At 41.2% G+C, this 20,905-nt stretch overlaps 1 protein-coding gene across 2 annotated transcripts in view; it reads right to left on the reverse strand.

Moving 5' to 3' along the window:
- Window positions 1-20,905, reverse strand: part of DPYS (dihydropyrimidinase) — a 78,121-nt gene that overhangs the window by 21,726 nt on the left and 35,490 nt on the right. For both annotated transcript variants that reach the window (XM_058564771.1, XM_058564770.1), the window contains exon 7: window positions 18,751-18,893. In XM_058564771.1, the coding sequence (XP_058420754.1) occupies window positions 18,751-18,893 (143 nt within the window). The remainder of the gene's footprint in view (window positions 1-18,750; window positions 18,894-20,905) is intronic.

Genomic DNA, 20,905 nt, shown 5'->3' on the forward strand with positions numbered 1-20,905 from the left:
GGGGAAAGGGAACACACTCAATGAGGGCCTGACAAGCTATCTGCTACAGCAGATGCGTGGAAACTTGCTGACTTGAGCAAACTGGGTAATGACTGCCAACATTCACGGGGTGCACAAAGCCCTGGGCACTGTTACAAAGAATTTGCAAATATTAAAGCCCTGACTCTACATAGCAGCCTTTGATATGGGTATTTTAACCATACCCATTTGACAGACGGGAAAATTGAGGCAGACCAAGGATAAGTAACTCACCCAAGGTTACATTGTCAGTAAGTGGAGAACCCAGATATGAACCCAGGAGGTCTGGCTCCAGAGACCAAGTCTTAATTCTGTGCTGTAGGTGCCCCTTCCTTCCTTTCCTGCCCTTCTGGGAAGTGTAACTTTGCAGTGTTTGAGAGATTAGACACTGAAGTCAACCAGGCCTGCTCTGAATCCCAGCTCTGCCCTTTCCAGCTGTGAGATTTGGGGCAAATGACTAACCTCTCTGAACCTCAGTGTCTTCGTCCTTAAAATGGATACCCACACTGGTAATGGCATCTATGCCTCAGAGGGTGGAGGTGGAAGTGAAGCAGCCACCAATTTGCATCTCAAATTATCTGCTGGCTCATCTCGTGGTGTGAGGAGCCATGGGGGCTGCGCCTGCTCTGTTGTCCCCTGGATCCTCCTTCAGCCGCTCTGACTCCTGGGCCAGGTGTGTGTTTGGCCCCGTGACAAAGGCAGATACACCACAATCACCAAGGACAGAGGCAACAAGAACTGGCACAAGTTCCACTCCGTCCCTGTGGGGCTCCAGCTCATGCCTGTGGTTCCACCTTGTCCCTGCTCTTCCCACTTTACCCCCATCTTCCCTTCCTGATAGCTTGCCCACTGGACTTCAAGCTCCAGCACCACAGGCAAAGACAGCAGCCTTGCAGACACTGCTTAACCAGCTCCTACAACTGTAGCAGGTCAAATCATACACATATGTGTATGTGTATGTGCGTGCACACATACACATAGGTATACGTGTACATATATATATATTGCACACATGTGTATGTGTATGTATGTGTATATGTGTGTATATACCTATCTCTATCTCTCTCTCTCTCTCTCTCTCTCTCTCTCTCTCTATCTCTATCTCTATCTCTATATCCAAGAGGCTCTACTTCTTTGTTTGAACCTTGACTGATGTATCCTGTACGGGTTAGTTCTGGGATAGTTTCTTGCAGGGGTCTCTCTTTCCTTGTCTTTTGTCATCCAAAAGCATGCACCTTTGACGTTCTCACTTTCTTTTCTTACATTTACTAATAGCACCTCAGTGACTGAAAGCCACGGCCAAGTCATCTATGATGAACGTGGAGATGGTAAATAATAATATTCAGTGACAGCTTCCATTTACTCCATGCTTCTATGTCAAAACCTATGCTAGAATCTTTTCATAATTATTTTATTTAATCCTCCTTACAACCCTACGGAAGCAGGGTTTTTTAAAATATCTATTTTATAAATGAAGAAATTGAGGCTCGAGGAAGCTGAGTAACTCACCTAAGATCATAAATGAGTCCATATGACTCAAATACTAAGTGCTTGCCCACTATAAATATTGCCTCCCACTGCAAGTGATCCATCCAGAATGTAAGTCTGGAGTAAAACGCACATTTATATGAAATTTTACCCCATCTTCTTCCAGAAATACTAAGCACCTTAAAAGGAAACCATAACACAAGGTAGAATAATTAGGGATAAAAACAGAACAGAAAACTTCTAGAAAAGAAGATGGTACCAGGCACCTGTGAGTAGCTGAATTTAGGTCTATACAGGAGATTCTACTCATCAGCATAAATTTCTATGCAAAACCTTTCCCCAAAAATAGACAACCAAAGAATGAATCAATTTTAAGGCATATCGTCATGTTTTCTTTTAGCCCTTGTATACAATTTATTCTCATAGGTGCTAGAAAACAGCAAATGAGGCATGGGAAGAGTAGGAGGTTTGCCATATATTTAGGAATTAGAAATGCTGGTATATTAGAAACAAAACAACTTGGGTCTTTTATCATGTTGCTGAGAGTCATGCTTGCATCATTAAACTCTTCTTGTCTCTGGTTTATTGCTTAAATAAATGAGGTAGAATTACTAATTAGGTTGACAATGTTACCGTAAAGAAAGTTAGGTTCTAAGAAATGAGTTTCCTCAGTTCAGAATTTTAAGACCATTATTGCACAGCTCTGGCCTACCAGCTATAGACAACTCTATTCATTTCTGGCTTGAGGCAAAAAAGAAAATGAAATGAAGCAGTCATCTTGGTGGAACACCGTAGAGCATCCCTGTCTGTCTATGGGTTGATCCTATACTCATGCATTTAGTGTTTATTTATTGATCACCTGATCCAGGCCACGCTCTGTTCTAGGCACTGGGGATGAGCAGTGAGTAAAACAGACAAAACTCCCCTCCTGAGAGACGCTCACACTCCAGTCACACCTACTTCTGAATGTTCAAGGACCTCTTTGTTATAACGTGATTCTAACGTATGAACAAACTCAAATTTTCAATAATACTAGCATGCATATAGTGCTTTACAATTTATGCAAAACACTGTCATGCAACTATAGTATTTATTCCTCCAAAGAACCTTGGGGAATTTGCAAGAAATATGACAGATGATTTTTTGTGTGTGTGAGGAGGACTAGCCCTGAGCTAACATCTGATGCCAATCCTCCCCTTTTTTCTTGAGGAAGATTGGCCCTGAGCTAACATCTATGCCCATCTTCCTCTACTTTATATAGGACGCTGCCACAGCACGGCTTAACAAGCGGTGCCTCGGTGCGCGCCCGGGATCCGAACCTGTGAACCCTGGGCCGCTGAAGTGGAGCGTGTGCACTTAACTGCTTGTGCCACCGGGCCGGCCCAGACAGACGATTTTTTTAAAAAAAGACAAATAATATTATGTTACCAAAAGAAAAATGCCCAAAGGGCGTGAACAGATATTTCTTTATAAGAAAAAAAACCCCAATGACTAATACACAGGAAAAACTATTCAACTTCCTTAGTGCTCAAATATATGCAATTTATAGCTGAAAGGTAACAATTTTTACCTGCAAAAGTATGGAAAGTCAAGGAAAAATAAAAAGATTGTGCCCAGAGCTGGTAGGGAATCCTGAGGTGGTAACCACATACTCAGAGAGCCCTTGAATGTGCATACTCTTTCATTCATAATTCCACTTTTAGTATCCATCCAATGGAAATAATCAGAAATTTGGATTCAGCAAAAAATTTTAAAAACTGTAAAAGTTACCCATTACTATGTAACCTGAATGAAGGACCTAATACAAAGAAATGATATAGACAGCCTTCCCTGGAACCATAGTCACGCGCTGTCACACGTCCAAAAGTGTTTTAACATCCCTGTGAGATGCAATGTCCAAGGAGCATTCTACTGAAATTGCAGTTACAATTGTGCCCCATTGATGCACCAATTACAAATACATGTGCAGAAGAAGATACGTATAAACAGACGTGAAACTATGATTCACAAAACAAACTGGAATTCTGGAACTATTGTTGATTTATCTAAGCTTTTTCTCTAGGATCCCACATTATAAAAGTCATTTACATTGATACCTCCCTGCTAGTTCATAAATCTCTAGTGTCTTATCATTTTGTGTGTGATAATGATAACAATGATATTAATTTGCTTAAAGTTTTACTATGTGCCATGCACCATATTGAAGGTATTATCTCCTTCCAAGGACCCTCAGCGGTTGGTACTGTTATTAGCATATCTACATTTTACCGAGAGGAAACTGAGCTTCGGACAGGTGAGTAACTTCCCAAGATAGTTAGTATAGGCAGCTAGTTGGGGCTTGAATCCAGTGACCCAGTCCTGCTCTAAATCCCATGCCCCTTAACCACTGGGCCACACATCCTGATATTTTACCTTATATTACAATTATTTGGAGTATGTTTTTATCTGTCCAATTAGATCCTAAGTTAGGGGAAGACATTTCTCACTCAACTCTGAGTACAATGTATCGCACCCAGTTGGCACTCAATAAATGCTTGGGTCATCAATGAACAAAGCTGCCATTGTTGTGAAATCACTTCTGACTCCTCTGCCTCACTCAATTTCCAATCTTTCCCCAAGTTGTCAAGGAGGATTTCTCTTCCCAGAAGAAAAAAAAGTCTCTGGAATCAATTCCTTTTTTTCATTTTCTATGCCATCATCTTGCCTGAGTTCTTATCCCCTCAAGCCAGACTCCACCAATAGCCTCCTGACCATTCTCCCTGACTCCAATCCATCCTGCACCCTCATCACTCTAACATACCATTTAATCAGAGTTTCCCAACTGAGGAGCCCAGATGCAAGATCAAAACTCTCAGATCCCAGGGTGACCAGGTGTGGGTAGAGCCCCTTGACTAGTCACCTTTGACCAAAAGCATCCTCCCAGGCGACAAGCAGTCCTGGTGTAGGCTTAGATTGAAGGATTTGTCTGGACACAGGACTTCCGCTGCTTAACCCAGGAAAATTCTGGGCAAACCAGGACAAGTTGGTTATGCTACATTCTCCTCCCAGGCTCCAAATCTCCTTCTCTTTACTGCCATGCACTCTCCAAATAACATCATTTTCTGCTTGTGCCATGTAAAGATTGGGAACCCCAAATTTAGATCAATTCAAACCCTCACGCAAAGACATTCAATAGCTCATGCCGCCTAACAGAAAATCTTCTATGCTTAAACTAACATTCAAAGTCTTGGCAGTCTGGCCAGGACTAATCTTGTCTCCAACTGCCTGCCATCCTGATCCCTCTGCTCCAGGCTTTCCAATCTCTTGATCGCCCCTTGGATGTATCTTTCTCATTTTCCCTGATTTACCTGACTTCTCCATCTGAATGGCTTTACTGCCCCCTCTCTACTTATCTAGAGCCACCCTCAAGGATCCAGTTACTTCACAGCCCTTTCCCAAGCCCACCCCAGTCTCTGTGAAGTCTTGATGACTTCAGCTCAGGACAATTATTTGGATCACTCATTTGTCAAGGAGTCAAGCACACGAGACCCTCCCCATCTCTTGAACTGATATGCGGAACTGTTATTATTTTCTTCTTCCAAGAGTTATTTACCCTTTCCCAGGTTTATGTCTTGTCTGTCCAACCGTCCAATGCAGGCTCTTTTTTTTTTTTTTGTGAGGAAGATCAGCCCTGAGCTAACATCCATGCCAATTCTCCTCTTTTTGCTGAGGAAGACTGGCCCTGAGCTAACATCTATTGCCAATCCTCCTCCATTTTTTTTTCCCCTTTTTCTCCCCAAAGCCCCAGTAGATAGTTGTATGTCATAGTTGCACATCCTTCTAGTTGCTGTATGTGGGACGCTGCCTCAGCATGGCCGGACAAGCGGTGTGTCGGTGCGCGCCTGGGATCCGAACCCGGGCCGCCAGTAGTAGAGTGTGCACACTTAACTGCTAAGCCATGGGGCCGGCCCCGAATGCAGCCTCTTTGATGGCAGGTATTACACCACATATTCATGTCCCCCACAGCACTCAGCTATGTGGGGGACATAAATGTGAGGAATTCAGATACCCTTCTGCACAGATAAATGTTCCAATTTCTTTTCTTGTGGGTAAATTGCCTTCTCATTATTCTGCCTCCAGAATCTTAGCTTTCCTTAAATGTCTGGGAGGAGAACAGAACCGAGAGCAAAGTATGAACATTTCCCTCCCCTGGGGATGAGAAAAGGGCAGAATCACAGTAGGGGTGGGGAAGAGGGGAAGACAGGAAGAAAATATTATAACAGAAACGTAAAGAAACCACCTTTAAGAAATTTTGGAGAGGCAGAGGGCATTCCAAATACAGAAAAAGACGCAGAGAAAAGGGCTTCATGGGAAAGAAAAAAAATAAACCGAAGTTGTCTGTATTAGAGTATGGGCCGAAAAACGTGCAAAAAGTTCCAGCACAAATGCCAAGCTCTGCCCTGAGAGGGCAGCCTGTTTGACCCCCTCCAGAAGGGCGCTCTCGGTGGGCTCCGTGCAGATGGCAGCCTCACGTGCATATTTGGGGAGGCCCCTGGTTGCCCAGACAGCACGCAGCCCCGATGACAGGACTGAAGGCAGGCACAGTGAACGATGGAAAATTTCCTTCAGGCAACATAATCTCAGCAAAGAAAACAATATTGATCCATTTGCCTCCTGACCACAGAGAAATCATGTTAGACAAAGGAAATTAGGCAATAGGTTTAATGCGACTCCAAGTGCAGCTGCAAAATAAACCTCATGTACCCTGACTCTCCCCCTCAAGCTCTCTCTGGTTTGCACAGGCCACTCTTCTGGGAGGGCGCTGACTAGGAGTTCCGCAGGCACACAACATCTTTTCAACGAAGACGTCAACTGCCCTCTGGTGTCCAGAGAATCCCACTGCCGGCAGGATGTGCTGGGAAGTGACATCCAGGAGCGCTGGCCGATTTGCAGGGACCCATGCCACACCCCGGCCAAGTGCACACTTGTCACAAGGACAGAGCGTGTGATCTGCTGCCCTGCAGCGCAGCGAGGAAGCTCTGACCTTGGCTTCACAGGCAGCTGCTCAGCACCCCAGTTCCTGGCTCCACATGAACCTATAGATGCAAATTCTTCAATCTCAGCTTATATGTGATGAGAGTCGGGAAATCAAGGGCCAACATGTGTGCTTGTGCAAAATCTGTGTGGCTGTAACCAGAGGCCCTGATTAATAGGGGAACAGTTATATGTCTGTGCGCATGTGTCTTGGGTGGGTGCCAACATCCTATAAGTCAAAGATCGGGTATGCAGGTAGAACAACAAAATAGGTACAGACCCAGGTCTAAAGGTGAATATTTGCAGAGACACTCCAGGGACGGGAAGGGGTCCTGAGCCTGAGTTGTCTAACTCCACTGCCTTCCCACCCACATCCCAGCTCCACATCCCATCTCGCTCTGGCAGTGAGAGCTAATACCTGGAATGTCAGGCTCACAATCCAAAACACAATGACTGGAGCGAAAAGCAAGAGCCACACCTTTCCACTAGCCCTGCCCCTGCCACCCTGGGTAAAGAGTGGGTTAGCCTCACTCACTTTTGTCTTCAACCACCTGCTGCGGTCTCTGGCACATGGCACGGGCCCAATATATGATTTTTTAATGACTGAATAAAAGAATATGGGACAAGTTAAAATGTAATAGAGACAAACGTAAAGTTCTGCATTAATTACAAAAATCAAGCATTTTTATATGTTTCCACAGGGGAAAAATTTGACAGCATTTGGTATAAAACAAATCAGGGACTAGATAGATGTTCCAGAGAAACTCTCCCACATCTATACAAGGATGTACACAGTGTATGAAATAGTGAAAGATTAAAACAATATAAATGTCTACCAGCAAAGAGTATATAATAAATTATGCTATATTCATAAAATAGAATACTATATAGCAGTGAAAATGAGTGAAAAAACCTACACATTTCAACATGGATAAGTCCCACAAACATAATATTGAGAAAGTTGCACAACAATCCATATAGTACAATCCAATTCATATCAAGCAAAAAATACACAAAATTTTATATATGTGTGTATGTGTGTGGATAGATAGATGGATTAGATAGATATAGATATAGATGGCTTGGGAATGCATTCATATATATAGTACAAATAGAATGAAATGCATGGGAGTAATAAACATCAAACCCAGGATCCAGGATAGCTGTTGTGGGGAGGAAAGGAGATGGGCTTGGGAAGGTTAATGCACAAGCGTTAACTGCATTATTCCTTGTACGTTTTGTTTATATTAAATATTGCATCTTTTAAAAATTATGGACATTGTAAATTACTGTCTACTCAAGTGGATTTAAAAGTGTGATATAGAAAAGCAACCATTTAGTATAATCCCAGTCATCTTAACATAAACATCAGAGATGAAGACCTAATACAAGTTTTCAAATTATTGACTGAACTAATGTGATAAGATATTAGAACCTCATGCAATCACTCACATTTCACTGTTTTTAACCTACAAACAGCAATTTCATAAGGTGCATCCTAGAAAATGTAATAAAGGAAATGCAAAGTTCTACATTTAGTTATGAAACTAATCGGCCTCCCATGTTCTTGCTTTAGTGGTGTTACAGGCAGAATCATGTCCAGTTCTTGGACTCACACCTTCTTAGGATATAGACAAGTGTGTGTCAAGAGAAGGGTGAGCAGAAGAATGGTCAGGACACGGGGATTCTGCTAATCATGGACTGAAGGCACCCTTGAGGGATCTGAGAATGCTTCTCTGGTGATTGGACGGCTTGGTGGGGGCCAATGACTTTCTTCAAGAAAGGACTGTCATATGAGAGTGTGGATATTTTCTGCAAAGCTCCAGAGGCCAAACATGTTAGAAGCGGGAAGGAGGTAAATTTTAATGCAACAAAAGGAAGAACACCCTAGCAATTACAGCCATCCAGAAAGGACGGAACTGTTTGGTTAGGTAGTAAGCTCCCTAAAACTAGTAGTAATCAAGCAAGGCTACAGAGAACTCTGGACTTTATGAGTTCCAAAGTCTTATCTAACTCTGTAACTCTAAACCAGTGGTTCTCAAACTGGAGTGTGCATCAGAGTCCCCTGGAAGGGCTTGTTAAAACACAGATCACTGAGCTCCACCCACAGACTTTCTGAGGCAGCAGGTCTGGGGTGGTGCCTGAGAATTTGCATTTCTAATAAATTTCTAGATGCTGCTGCTGTTGCTGGCCCAGGGACCATACTTTGAGAGCCTTCTGCTCTTTAAAAAAAAATGTAAGTCAGCTTACATTCAGTTTTTTGTTTTGTTCAGGCCATTAAAAAAGATTGCCCTTCCCTAAATTACTCACTGCCTCCAAACCGACTTCCGCTGGGAGCCTCTTCTGAGGGAAGGGTGCACTTGCACTGACGCCTTCCCCCAAGGCCTTCATAGGAGGCCATGGCTCTTTGCTGTGCTGGAAGAATATAAAGACCCGGGATTCTTTTCAGGTACCGATATTAAACGTCATTTGATCCATTTTCACTCCATCCGCTGTTTCCTCCATAACCAAGGGCCCGTGTTTTTAATAACTGGCCAGAATTAAGAGTGAGTCTGAGGCCAAAAAACAGAGCTATTGATCCACAAAAAGATCCAACCTGGCTTAAGCCACATTCATGGCCAGGTCTGGCAATGCTACCAGCCACTGACTCCGGAATGTATCTTTCTCAAGCATTGCTTTGGGGACACAGAAGGTAGAAGTACCAAGAATTTTTTTTTTTTTTTTTAATTCAAAGGAAAAAATGTAAACCCTGGATCTTGAAGCAGTTCCAGGAGCAGATAAAGCCCGATTGAAATTTTTAAATCACACATTTGTTCACTGGCCCAAGACTATTGGTATCTGTTTTATCCACTCAACAAGTAATTATTGAGCTCCCATGTGTACCTGGCTCTGTGTTGGAACCTAGGGCTACAGCTGTAAATAAGACAGGCAATGCCAAAGACAGGAAAATATGTAATATATGTGAGGTAGCAAGAAAAAATCTAGCAGGTGCTTGGTTAGAAAAGCCTATGCCTTTTACCAACCACCTCCCCTTCATGCTTATTTTTTGCCCAAATCCTAATGCTGAAAATAAACTGTGCTGACTCTGGCAATGGCAAATGATCAACGATAGGATGGGTTACTGTGATCTATTCCTAAGCTGTTTTTCTTTTATAATTTGAAAAAAAAAATGCAGCTATTAGTAGTCACGTCCCTGGAAATCATTTCTAGTTCACTTGCAAGGTTCAGTTGCATAAGAACATGTTTAAATAAACAACCTGGAATAAATAGTGGTTAAAATTTTATCCGTATGTAATCAACAAAGCTAGCATTTTTCATGCATAATGCAAAACTTTTTTGAAAGCAAATGCCTTCTGAAGGCCACAAAATGAATCTTGGGTGGTTTGTTGGAACAGTTTCACTGCAAATAATTTTTCAAAGGAGTCAGTTCTGGTGGCATTTAAGAGTTCTGATTTAATCAAGTTATCTTAGGCAAAAAGAATCCATCCAAGCTTCTCATTTTAGTCATTCTTGGTGAAAATTAGAGGTGTACAAGAAACATGGGAGATGCAGCTTTTTTATGATATAAAATTCTAGTACCATTGGTCCTGTCTGAATTAAGTCATTACTGCAAGGACACCTGAATCACAACTGTCGCTAATCATAGCTCCCACTTGATAAATTGACCACCTACTGCCGCTGACCACCTTCTACTACTAACTGAGCACCTACTGCATGCCAAGCATTGGTGAACATTAATTATGCACCAAGCATTTCACGAACACTATCTTAAACACTCACAGCAATGCTATGAAATAAATACCATCATTATCCCTGTTTTACAAATAAAGAAATTGAAATTCAGAACAATTAAGTAATGTTCCCAAGGTCACACCTACCTAGTAAGTGGCAGAGCAGGAATTTAACCCAAAGCCTTTCTCTTTACACTGTGGTTCTGCTCCTGCCCCCAGCAGCCCAGATGGCAGGTTGGATTTTGTGTGGATTAGCAAAAGACTTATTTCTCAAGATACTCTGCTATCATCTGCCAGAACATTCTCCTGGTTACTATATAAATCTATGGTAACTCCTATGCAAAAGGTGCCCCTGAAGCTGTGCAAAAATACAACCTGGACCACCTTAAAGGTTGTCCTGACACCACAAGACCCTGACGCCACGTTGCCTCCATGAACATACACAAGACAGCCCAGTGAAAGGTCATGGCATAAATCATCTTCATTTCCACCCAGGCATCTGGTACAAGGCCTAGGTCTCCCATCCCCTCCTCCCACAGTGTACACTGCAATAGTGTGGCTCTGGGGACTCGGGCGGGAGTTAATTATAAAGACTCTTAGACCCAGGCATTAAAAGCAGAGTCTTCAGGCTGACCAACTTTTATAAGCAGAAACGCGGCTGCTGTGCTTCTGTGCATGTGTGTGAGTGTGTGCAAGTGCGTGTGCGTGCATATGCTTCTTTTGAGAAGGAGGAAGATTATAGTGTACAAATTAGTCAAATGTTACACAGTGCGCAACCGCAAGGGAAAATGCCCAGTAGCTCCTGTGAAATAGCTACTGATAATACAGCTATAATAACAAGCCATAATTATCACTCTTTGCAAAAGGGCACCTTTACTCTTATTTCTTCTTTTTCCCCACACCCCACAGTCCCCACTACCCAAGGATGAAATAATCATTCTTCCACTGCTTTCTTTCACACACAAGGCCCGTCTACAATCCAGAGGGGCACTTTCATAAGCTGCAAGTCATTACTCTTCACTGAATACAAAGTTAAATTCATTTATCTCTATCTTCAATGAGAAAGGGAAGGAACTTAAGCAGGAAAGACGGCACAATGCCTTCCAGAATGGTGTATTCAAGGTCAAAGCCTGCCATAATTGAGTTAAAAAATCATAAACGAAAATAACTGTGAGAAAAATCTGCCTGCTCTGCAGAATACAGTCTGGCTAGCAGTCTTCATTAAATGTTCCAGTGCACACAATGTGGTAGCCATGTGTTTGCGTGTTTGAGATTCTGGGAGATACCCTGTAGCTCATAAATACTGGAAAAGGACAGTTGCCATAGTAACTAAGTGCTATTTAATGAATACCAAAGAATTGAAGCTCACAGGACAGTCTTAAATTGCCAGAACATGAGTTACTGCTGCTGCTATGGGCTTGCAAGCAACTTACACGCCATCCTCTCTAATAAGATTTTTAACAAGTTGGACGATTTGACCGGTCTCTGTCTTGACCATGTGATACCACAAGATTTTGTCCTGATACCGCATGAAAATCATACTCTGGATTTCTTCCCCCTGACTCTTAGATCTTCCACAGAGATGGGCCAACCATTTAGATAGGGAATGTGTCCTTAAATTTGAAGCTTTGACCCAAGTAGTGAAGCGTTAGGACGCACACCTCTGTCACAAGCAACAGACATTGGCTCAATGAGCCGTCAAGCTGAATCCAGCAGACTCTTTTTACTTCTGAAAAAGGTGGATGCTCCATAAGCACCAAATGCAGTTTGTTGTTATTGTGCAACGACGCAGAGGAGCTACTGCAGCTGATTGTTGCAGGAACTTTTTACAGGCTGGTAACGTCTTAGGTAATCTTTCATCGGGATGTCCAAACCTTCTCGACAGACTCCCACGCCCAATTCTCTCACCATCCATCACCACATGCCAGACTCCTCACCCTGGAATCATCCAGCTTTTTACAGGTTTAAAAGAAAAACAGGATGGCTGCAGTGCTCTTCTTCCCCCTGGTCTCCCTCAGTACTTTAATACAGTCTATTTTTAAGGTTACAGACGGTGTTACAAGCATACTTACTTCTACATGCCATTAATAAGTAACGAGAACAACTGGAAAAACAAAAAAAGAAAACTTCTGTGTACCATGAAGCCGAAAATCATTAGCAAATGCATCCATTCTCCAGAGGCTGGCTTGTTCTTGCATAACCAGCAGCTCCAATGGCCTCACTGGGGCCCTTAGCTCAGTGTGGGCTGTGGGCGCCCCCTGCAGGGTCTGGGGAGAAATGCATATTGCTCTCATTTGAGATACTAAGTCATCAGCTGAGCAATATTTTTGCTAAAAACTTTCAGGAAATTTCCAAGGAAATTTTTGGCCAACCTTTAATGGTGTGGTCAGACGGAAAGCCTTCACATCACCAGCCCTCAGCTAATATTAAAATCAGGTAGGTAAAATAAAAGGGAATATTTTGCAAGAAAAAATCCCTATTGATATATCCATTTATTCATTTGATTAAACAATGCTTCCCAACTAGATGAGCTCTGTTTAAAATTGTTTCTGTCTGTAATAAACAACATTAAAACTGGCAAGAGGCAGCCCATGACCTCCTCACCTTCCCGCTCCCTTCCACGTCTGAACCTGTTCTTTCTCTCATGTAATCCCAGGCCTTAACTGCTTCCTCCCAGATCCTCCCATCCCTGCCTCCATTTACCTCGCCTCCATGTTTAGTCAGGGCCACATGGCTCATTTACTCTCCTCTCTAATGTGGTCCTATGCCGAGGACTGTGCTAATACAAGAATGACCTTTCTTCTTTGAACATCAACGGCATGTTGCTTCTGGCTTTCATGTGATGTTCCTAACATATTCCTTATCTCATCTCCTTTATATCTCCTCTGCTCTCCCTAGACTGTCAGCTTCCTAAAGGCAAGACCTGGATCTTGTACAAACTTGACCCTCACGCCTGGCTCACAGCGTTGCCCCCGAGCTGAGTGAATGCGTGAATGAAGGAGCATAAGAAGGCTTCATTTTCTTCTTTATAAGAGCTGTTTAATAAGCTGATTGCTCCCCAACCTCAAGAATGAAGGGGGCACAAAGAAAATCAGACCAGTAAAGCTGTTCTTCCTCCTCTCCTTGGAAAACCTTTCAACTTACATTCATCTTTATTCATTCATCCTTTCAACAATTATTTATTGATAACTTCAATAAGTTAAAAGCATGAGGTGAGGAAATGCTATTCTTAATTTTCCTCTCATCATAATTGTTGCTGAGTAAAATCTTTCCAGTTTTCCTTTATGCTGTTTCTTTCCTTTTCCCCAGTTTTATTGAGAAATAATTGACATATAACATTGTGCAAGTTTAGGGAGCACAACGTGTTGGTTTGATACACTTATGTATTGAAAAATGATTACCACTGTAGCGTTAGCTAACACCTACATCAAGTCACATAATTGCTATTTCTTTTCTGTGGTGAGAACATTTAAGATTTACTCTCTTAGCAACTTTCAAGTATATAATATAGTTTACGCCATTTCTTGATCACATGAGTCTTCCGTGTAGTGTGGAAGGCTGCATCCTCTCCACTCACCTGTTCAACGTTTAATGTGTTTCTACTCTGTGCTGAACTGGGCCACGTCCTGGGGATATGGAATCAATTAAAACATAAATCTAGAGCATAATTCCCCACTCCTTAAGTGTGGGCTCTACACAGTGACTTCCTTCTAACATGTACAATATGGAAAGGGGAGGAAATGAGTAACTGTACAGTGGAGAAACCCGACAAACTCTACCTCAGCCAGCCGATCCAGCTCACATCAACAGTCATGTGGATAGCATGTGCCCTTGAAAGGATGGGATGAAAGTGGTACTTTACCTCTATGACCTTCCTCCCCAAACCCATAACCCTAGGCTGATAATGAGAAAAACACCAAAAAAATCATAATAGAGGGACGTTCTACAAAATGCCTGACCAATAACCCTCAAAACTGTCAAGGTCATCAGAAACAAAGAAAGTAAGAGAAACGCTCATAGACCAGAGTCGCCTAAGGAAACATGACAATTAAGTGTAAGGTGGTATCCTGGATGGGATACTGGATGGGATCCTGGAACAGAAAAAGAACACTAGGTAAAATATAAGAAAATCTGAATAAAGTATGGACTCTAGTTAGTAATAACATATCAATATTGGTTCATTCATTGTAACAAATGTACCACAGTAATGTAAGAGGGTAATAATGGAAACTGAGTATGGGGCATATGGGAACTCTGTACTATCTTTGCAAGTTTTCTATGAATCTAAAACTTTTCTGAAATAAAAATAAAAAATGGAATTAGACTTGAAGAATGTTAACGAGGGAGAAAGACAGTGAATAAAGACTGTGGCAGGGTATTGTGCAGCAGTGAATAGAACTCAGTCTGCAGGGCGAGAAGAGGCCGGCTGTGATGGTGGTGGGGAGTGCCTAAAGACAGTGGGAAGCTATGGATGATGTACGGACACTTAGAGAAGGCTAAAAATATTATCGCACATCAGAAAAGTCTAGTTGAGGTCATTAGCATAAATTTTGATCAGGAACAGCCAGCCCGGATGAGCAACTTTCTCATAACAACCAAGAATAGAGAAAGGTGGTGCTGTGACCGACCTAGATAAGGAACCAGCATACAGTTTCTGCAAAATTCTCTCTCTTTTAGTATGAACCATGATAAACGCACTTTTTCCTTGTTCAGATATTCTTTTGGATTCATTATTCTATGAAGTCTCCTCTTCAACTGCCCCTCCTCTCCTGTTTCCCACATTCTGCAATTTTCACATTGAAAAAGATGAATAATGATAGAAAGAAATTCCTACAGTGGCTTAGGGAAATTCTTAAATTAAAGGGTTGGAAAAGCAAGGTGCAGAATAAGTCAAAGAAATCCAAAGGGAGCTAGATCATCTCAATAAATCTTGCCAAGTAAAGATAAGATTTCTCCATTTTTCAAAAGGACAGTAAAAAAAGAAAAGAAAAATGAAAAGGTCTCTAGTGTTTTTAAAGAATCTGAGGGTCAGAGAAATGGAACCCTATGGTTCATCTGCCTCCCTGGTCACCACAGGTAAACAGCTGAGAACATCTAAAAATGAAATGTACTGCAAAGAATGACACCAGTCAAACTAGATAAATAGAAAATAACCGGGCCAGCCCCGTGGCTTAGCGGTTAAGTGCGCACGCTCCGCTACTGGCAGCCCGGGTTCGGATCCCGGGCACGCACTGACGCACCGCTTCTCCGGCCATGCTGAGGCCGCATCCCACATACAGCAACTAGAAGGATGTGCAACTATGACATACAGCTATCTACTGAGGCTTTGGGGGAAAAAAGAAGGAGGAGGATTGGCAATAGATGTTAGCTCAGAGCTGGTCTTCCTCAGCAAAAAGAGGAGGATTAGCATGGATGTTAGCTCAGGGCTGATCTTCCTCACAAAAAAAAAAGAAAATAACCATAATAATACATATCTTGTCTTTGTGTAACACTTTCTTAGTTTACAAAGCATTTTCACCTACATTATCTCATTGGATTCTAAGAAAAACCTAATGAGGTAGGCATAACAATTATTAATAACCTTATTTTACATATGAGGTTGGATGAGAGAGAGATATTCAGAGACCTTAAATGACCTGCCTGGGTCCCTGAGCTTGGCATCAATGGAGCTGGGACCAGAACCCATACATCAGGCTCTTGAGCTGTCTGGATTTTCATTATGCTTAGCGTCTAGGTGTGTACAATAAACAGATGTAGATAAAGCAGACTTAGTGCTAATAATTAAATGCCAATTTGTATCTTTACCACAAAAGACATATATATGAAAATGTAAATATTTAATTTTCTTTTATCATTACTGTTATAAAGTGAAGGACAGGTATTATATAAGAAATTTTAAGGAGCTGATGAGAGAAAGAAATAGAAAGAAACTTAGAAGCACAGGAACTTTTTAGTTTGACCTTAAGTTAGTTATTCTTAGACTAGAAATGAAGGATATTAAGCAGGTAATATATAGATCTTAAAAAAAAAGAAAAAGTAAACATCTGGATCATTATGTGCTATTCTGAAACAACTGAACAGGAAAGGAAGGACAAAACAATGTTATAGAAATCAGTAGCTAATACTTGTGAGAAAGTGGTCTAAATTTATACAGCCTCAGCACATGACTCAAAGAGCCATAATCACAGCCTATAAATAGCTTCCAAGCAACAATATATGCGGTAAACAAAGTAAGCGAATTATTCGCAACCTTAGGTTCAGGTCATTTCTCTTTGTCCAGTTGACTAAGGAAAACAATGCTTTACCCCTGAGATGATGTCGTCCTCAGAAATTAAAACAGCTGAGGAGATGCGAAAGGTTGGGTGCTGCTGTTGATGCTTGGGTGCAGAGTTACAAAGAAGAACCACAGGAATGGCCTCCCGAGGCTCTCCACATTATGAGGAGTTAGACTAGAGAGTCACATCACTCAGTAGAGTATTTTCATTTCTCTCTCACCTTTGAAAAAAAGAATAACAGAGAATAGAATCAAATCCAAAAAAGCTTTTAGTTACTGGCCCACTTGACGGGAAGAAAAAGTGGAAAGTGGACAATCAAGTAGAATATAAAGTGCTCTGCTTTGATGTCAGGAGACAGCATGCTACTGAATCTCATGAAAAGCATTCGAGCTCGCGAAGTCAAAGACGTGGATCAGGGTTCTTGTATCAAACCCGTCACACAGGCTGTTGTGCTATAGTTTTCTCATCGCCGTAAGGGGATCATGTTTGTCTCACCACGTAAGTCACATTTTAAACACCAAAGCATTTTAAAAAACCACTAAGAGCTGTACAAATGCAAATTATTACTAATTATTATCATTATTATGACTCTCCCAGGTGTTATGCTTCAAAAACACTATTTTTCACAAATATTTCTTCTGCGTGATAGTTTTCTCCCTTTCTAAATTTTCTAGGTATTCTGATTAAGTGTCATGATCTCCTTAAGCCACAAGTTATTTCAAAAGACCTAAACCTTAGGACAGCCTAGACTGCTTGAATTGCAATGGAGATGACTCTGGGCAGGGCCCTGCTGAGCATACAACAGCCCAGGCAGAGGGATATTTAAAACATCAGGAGCTCTGTCAACAGAGCATGCTCAATTCATCCACGGACCAATCCAAATCCAAGCAATTTTTTCCCATTGTCTTCCCAAGGGCAATTTTTCTAGCCTAGTAGAGAAGCTGCCCACATTTAGTTTTACATGTCTTCTTTTCTTACGCAGGGAAGGGGGTCTAGACTATTTGACAACCAGATATTTAGCCCTTAAATGGGCAATAGTTTCTTGTTAACATAATAACAAAGACCCTGAGTTGTGTCTTGTTGGTATCTTGGGACATATATGTAAATAGGATGTTCCTACCACCCTGTACTGTGTCGCACGGATCGTAAACCAAAGACGAGGTGATACGTGTTCACTAAAAGCTACTTGCAATGACCGTGGATGGCCAACTATGTGAACTGGTCCCTGAGGTGGGACAGTGAGTGCCCAGAGGAGGGTGTCAAGCTCAAAAAGACAGGTATTTCTAAGGAAATAGCTGGGGCTTGTTTTTAAGCACATGGCAATGGTAGCCATGGTCTTCTTTTCCCCATAGGGTAGCCCAGGAGCGCCTCAGTTGAAACTGGGTCTTTGTGACAATATCACCTCCAAGAAACTATAAACTTTTGCTTACTACAATGAAAAATCTAAGAGACTTTGAATAAATGTCTATTCAATGAAGGTAGAAGGTCTTATTGCATCCCTGTTTACACATGTATGCGTGCATGCACACAAACACACACAGTGTCGAAGTGTGCAGGACTTTCTCTATTACAACTACACAGTTTATAGAAAAACACAAATCAGGATGCAGATGTTGTCTCTGCTAACATCCTATAAGGAGAAATTAACAGAGCTTCAGCCTCTTTTGAATGCTTTCTGAGTTGGTGGAATTTGCCAAACCTGCAATATTAACATAAATTTATGGAAATTGGAAACAAAACCTGAAGTCTACTGGGAATGATACGCTCAAGATGAACTCAGCTGGAAAATTTGGCTAACTAAAAGTGACATCCTTTGTGCTGAAATTTTTCTATCTGAAAGGTTTAAAAAGGTTGTAATTATTTTGAGTTTTCAATTCAGCCCTTTTCAAACCAAACCTTTTATCTTCTTCATTGCTCTGTACCTTTCCTTCATGTGAACTCAGGCGTCAGCCAAGCACTGAAGTGGTAACTCCGTATTGGTTTTATACACATATCCATTTCCAGGGAATGGCAAGCAACACAACTTTTGCATCCTTTATGCCAAGGAAAACAAAGGAATATTCGCACATCAAAACATTAATCTTGTGCATAGGCTCGAAATACCTGAGCGTGGCTAAATAAGTCACCTAATAAGAAATGGCTAATTAAGGCCAATGAAGACTTTCTTTGCAAGTTAGTGCTTTTTCTCCATGGGGAAGCCAAGGAATACAAGAACTTAGACTCACCTTGTGGCTTTTGGGTCCCAAATCACAATGTCAGCATCTGATCCCACAGCTATTTTTCCTTTTCTTGGATAGAGATTAAAGATTTTAGCTGCATTTGTGCTGGTGACTGCCACAAATCGGTTTTCATCCATTTTACCACTATGCTGTAAAACAAGTCAAGGAAGAAAATGTGTTTGTTCTAATGATCAAATACTAAAAATCTCCTATCAATAAACGTATAAGACTTGTATCTCTTAAAGCCAAATAGAACTGCACTTAATTTCTTATATTGTGAAGTGGAACACAGCTGTGGATGCTGATAAGTCTTAAACAATCATAATGATAATGATGGGGATGATGGGGTACCATATGGAGGTCTGAAGATAACTTTTCAAAAACCTATCAGCTTAAAAAAACACCCCCACTAATTTTTCCCATCCTTCCCAGAATCACACAGACAACAGCTAAATGTTGGCAATAGTATTTTCAATTCCTGTTTAAAGTTTACTACCACCATCTACTACATTTATGATCTGGCTTATTTATTGCAGACCTAAGATATATGAGATGATCATGGAGACATTAGATGGAATTTTATAGAGTTAAAATAAGATAGACCTTTAAATCAGGTAACAACGCTTTTAGAAAGAGGAAAATCAACTCAAGAGGTTCAATTTTGCGCTATTGAAATTTACATGAACCAACAATCATGGATAGTCTATTGCAAGAGATTTTGATATGGACAAACTTTGAAGGGATGTGATCCTCCTAAAATGATTTTTTTAAAAATGCTGAGAGTTTATCCCTATGTACATTTATATGACAAGAACATCCTTAAGGTTTATTTAATTATCAAATGATCCCTGTCTCAAAAAATGATTAAGAACCTATCCTGAAAGTAGTATTCCCATAAGTAAACCATCTTAAAGTTTCAGAAAATAACATAATTTCCTTTATGTTATTAAGAAATATTTGATTACTTTAAAGCCATTTATGCACTTTATATATTATGAAGATCTGCTGTAATGAAGATACTCATTATAATAACACAAATTCAAAGAGAAAGGCTGCACTGTTATCAAGAAAATCTAGGGGGCTGGCCCCATGGCATAGTGCTTAACTCCGGCATGCTCCGCTTCGGTGGCTCGTGGGTTCGGATCTCAAGCTTGGACCTACACCACTCGTCAAGCCATGCTGTGGCGGCAACCCACATACAAAATAGAGGAAGACTGGCACAGAGGTTAGCTCAGGGCTAATCTTCCTCAAGCGAAAAAAGAGGAAGACTGGCAACAGATCTTAGCTCAGAGAGATTCTTCCTCACCAAAAAAAAAAAAAAAAAAGGATATCTAAGCAAAGAGAAAGAGAAGAGAAGTCATCTGGGATACTTAGAGTTACGGTAGAGGAAAAGGGAGTGAAGAGGATGATTAGCAGAAGACAGGACTATAGATATTTTGAAGATCTTTAAATGTAAATTAATTGTTCAAATATCATCCTATAAGTAATGGAGAAAACTGAAAGGTTTTAGGGAGGAAAGCAGTATGAACAGACCTTCATTTTTGAAAGGCGACTCTGGTACTGGAGTATAGAATAGACTAAGCAAGTGAGAGACTGGAGGCAGAGGTACCAGCTATGAGACTACTGCAACGGTCCAAATAAGAGATGGGCCTCAAACTAGAGTGGTAGACATGAAGACAGAAATAAGGAGGAATTTTGGAAATAAAATTGACAAGACCTGGTAAATAATTAGAGTTAGAAATGTGTGGGGGATTCTGAGGTGTGAGATATGATTAACATGCCACCTAAGGGAGGGTTTCTGAGAGATGGGTGAGAACGGCATGTCAATGGGGACCTCAGGTCTAACCAGGCAAGTCTCCAGCTGCTGATCTTTACAACTACACATGCCAACTGGCTAGACAGGTTAACATATGAATATTTACTCATTTATTCTTCTCCATTCTCATGCAGAAATTTTTAAATCATGGAAAGTCTTTTTCTAGACTTTGGATTATTTATGTGACCTCATACAGCAGTTTTTAAAATATGATAAAAGGGATATCTACAAAGATTTCATCAAAAGGAGGTATGAACATAATAAAAATCCTTCATGTATTTTCAATCATTCCATGTATTCATATCAGTGACCCATGAGGAACTGGGATTCAAGAACACGAGAAAT

This window comes from Diceros bicornis, chromosome 21, assembly GCF_020826845.1.
Source record: "Diceros bicornis minor isolate mBicDic1 chromosome 21, mDicBic1.mat.cur, whole genome shotgun sequence".
Lineage (NCBI taxonomy): Eukaryota > Metazoa > Chordata > Mammalia > Perissodactyla > Rhinocerotidae > Diceros > Diceros bicornis.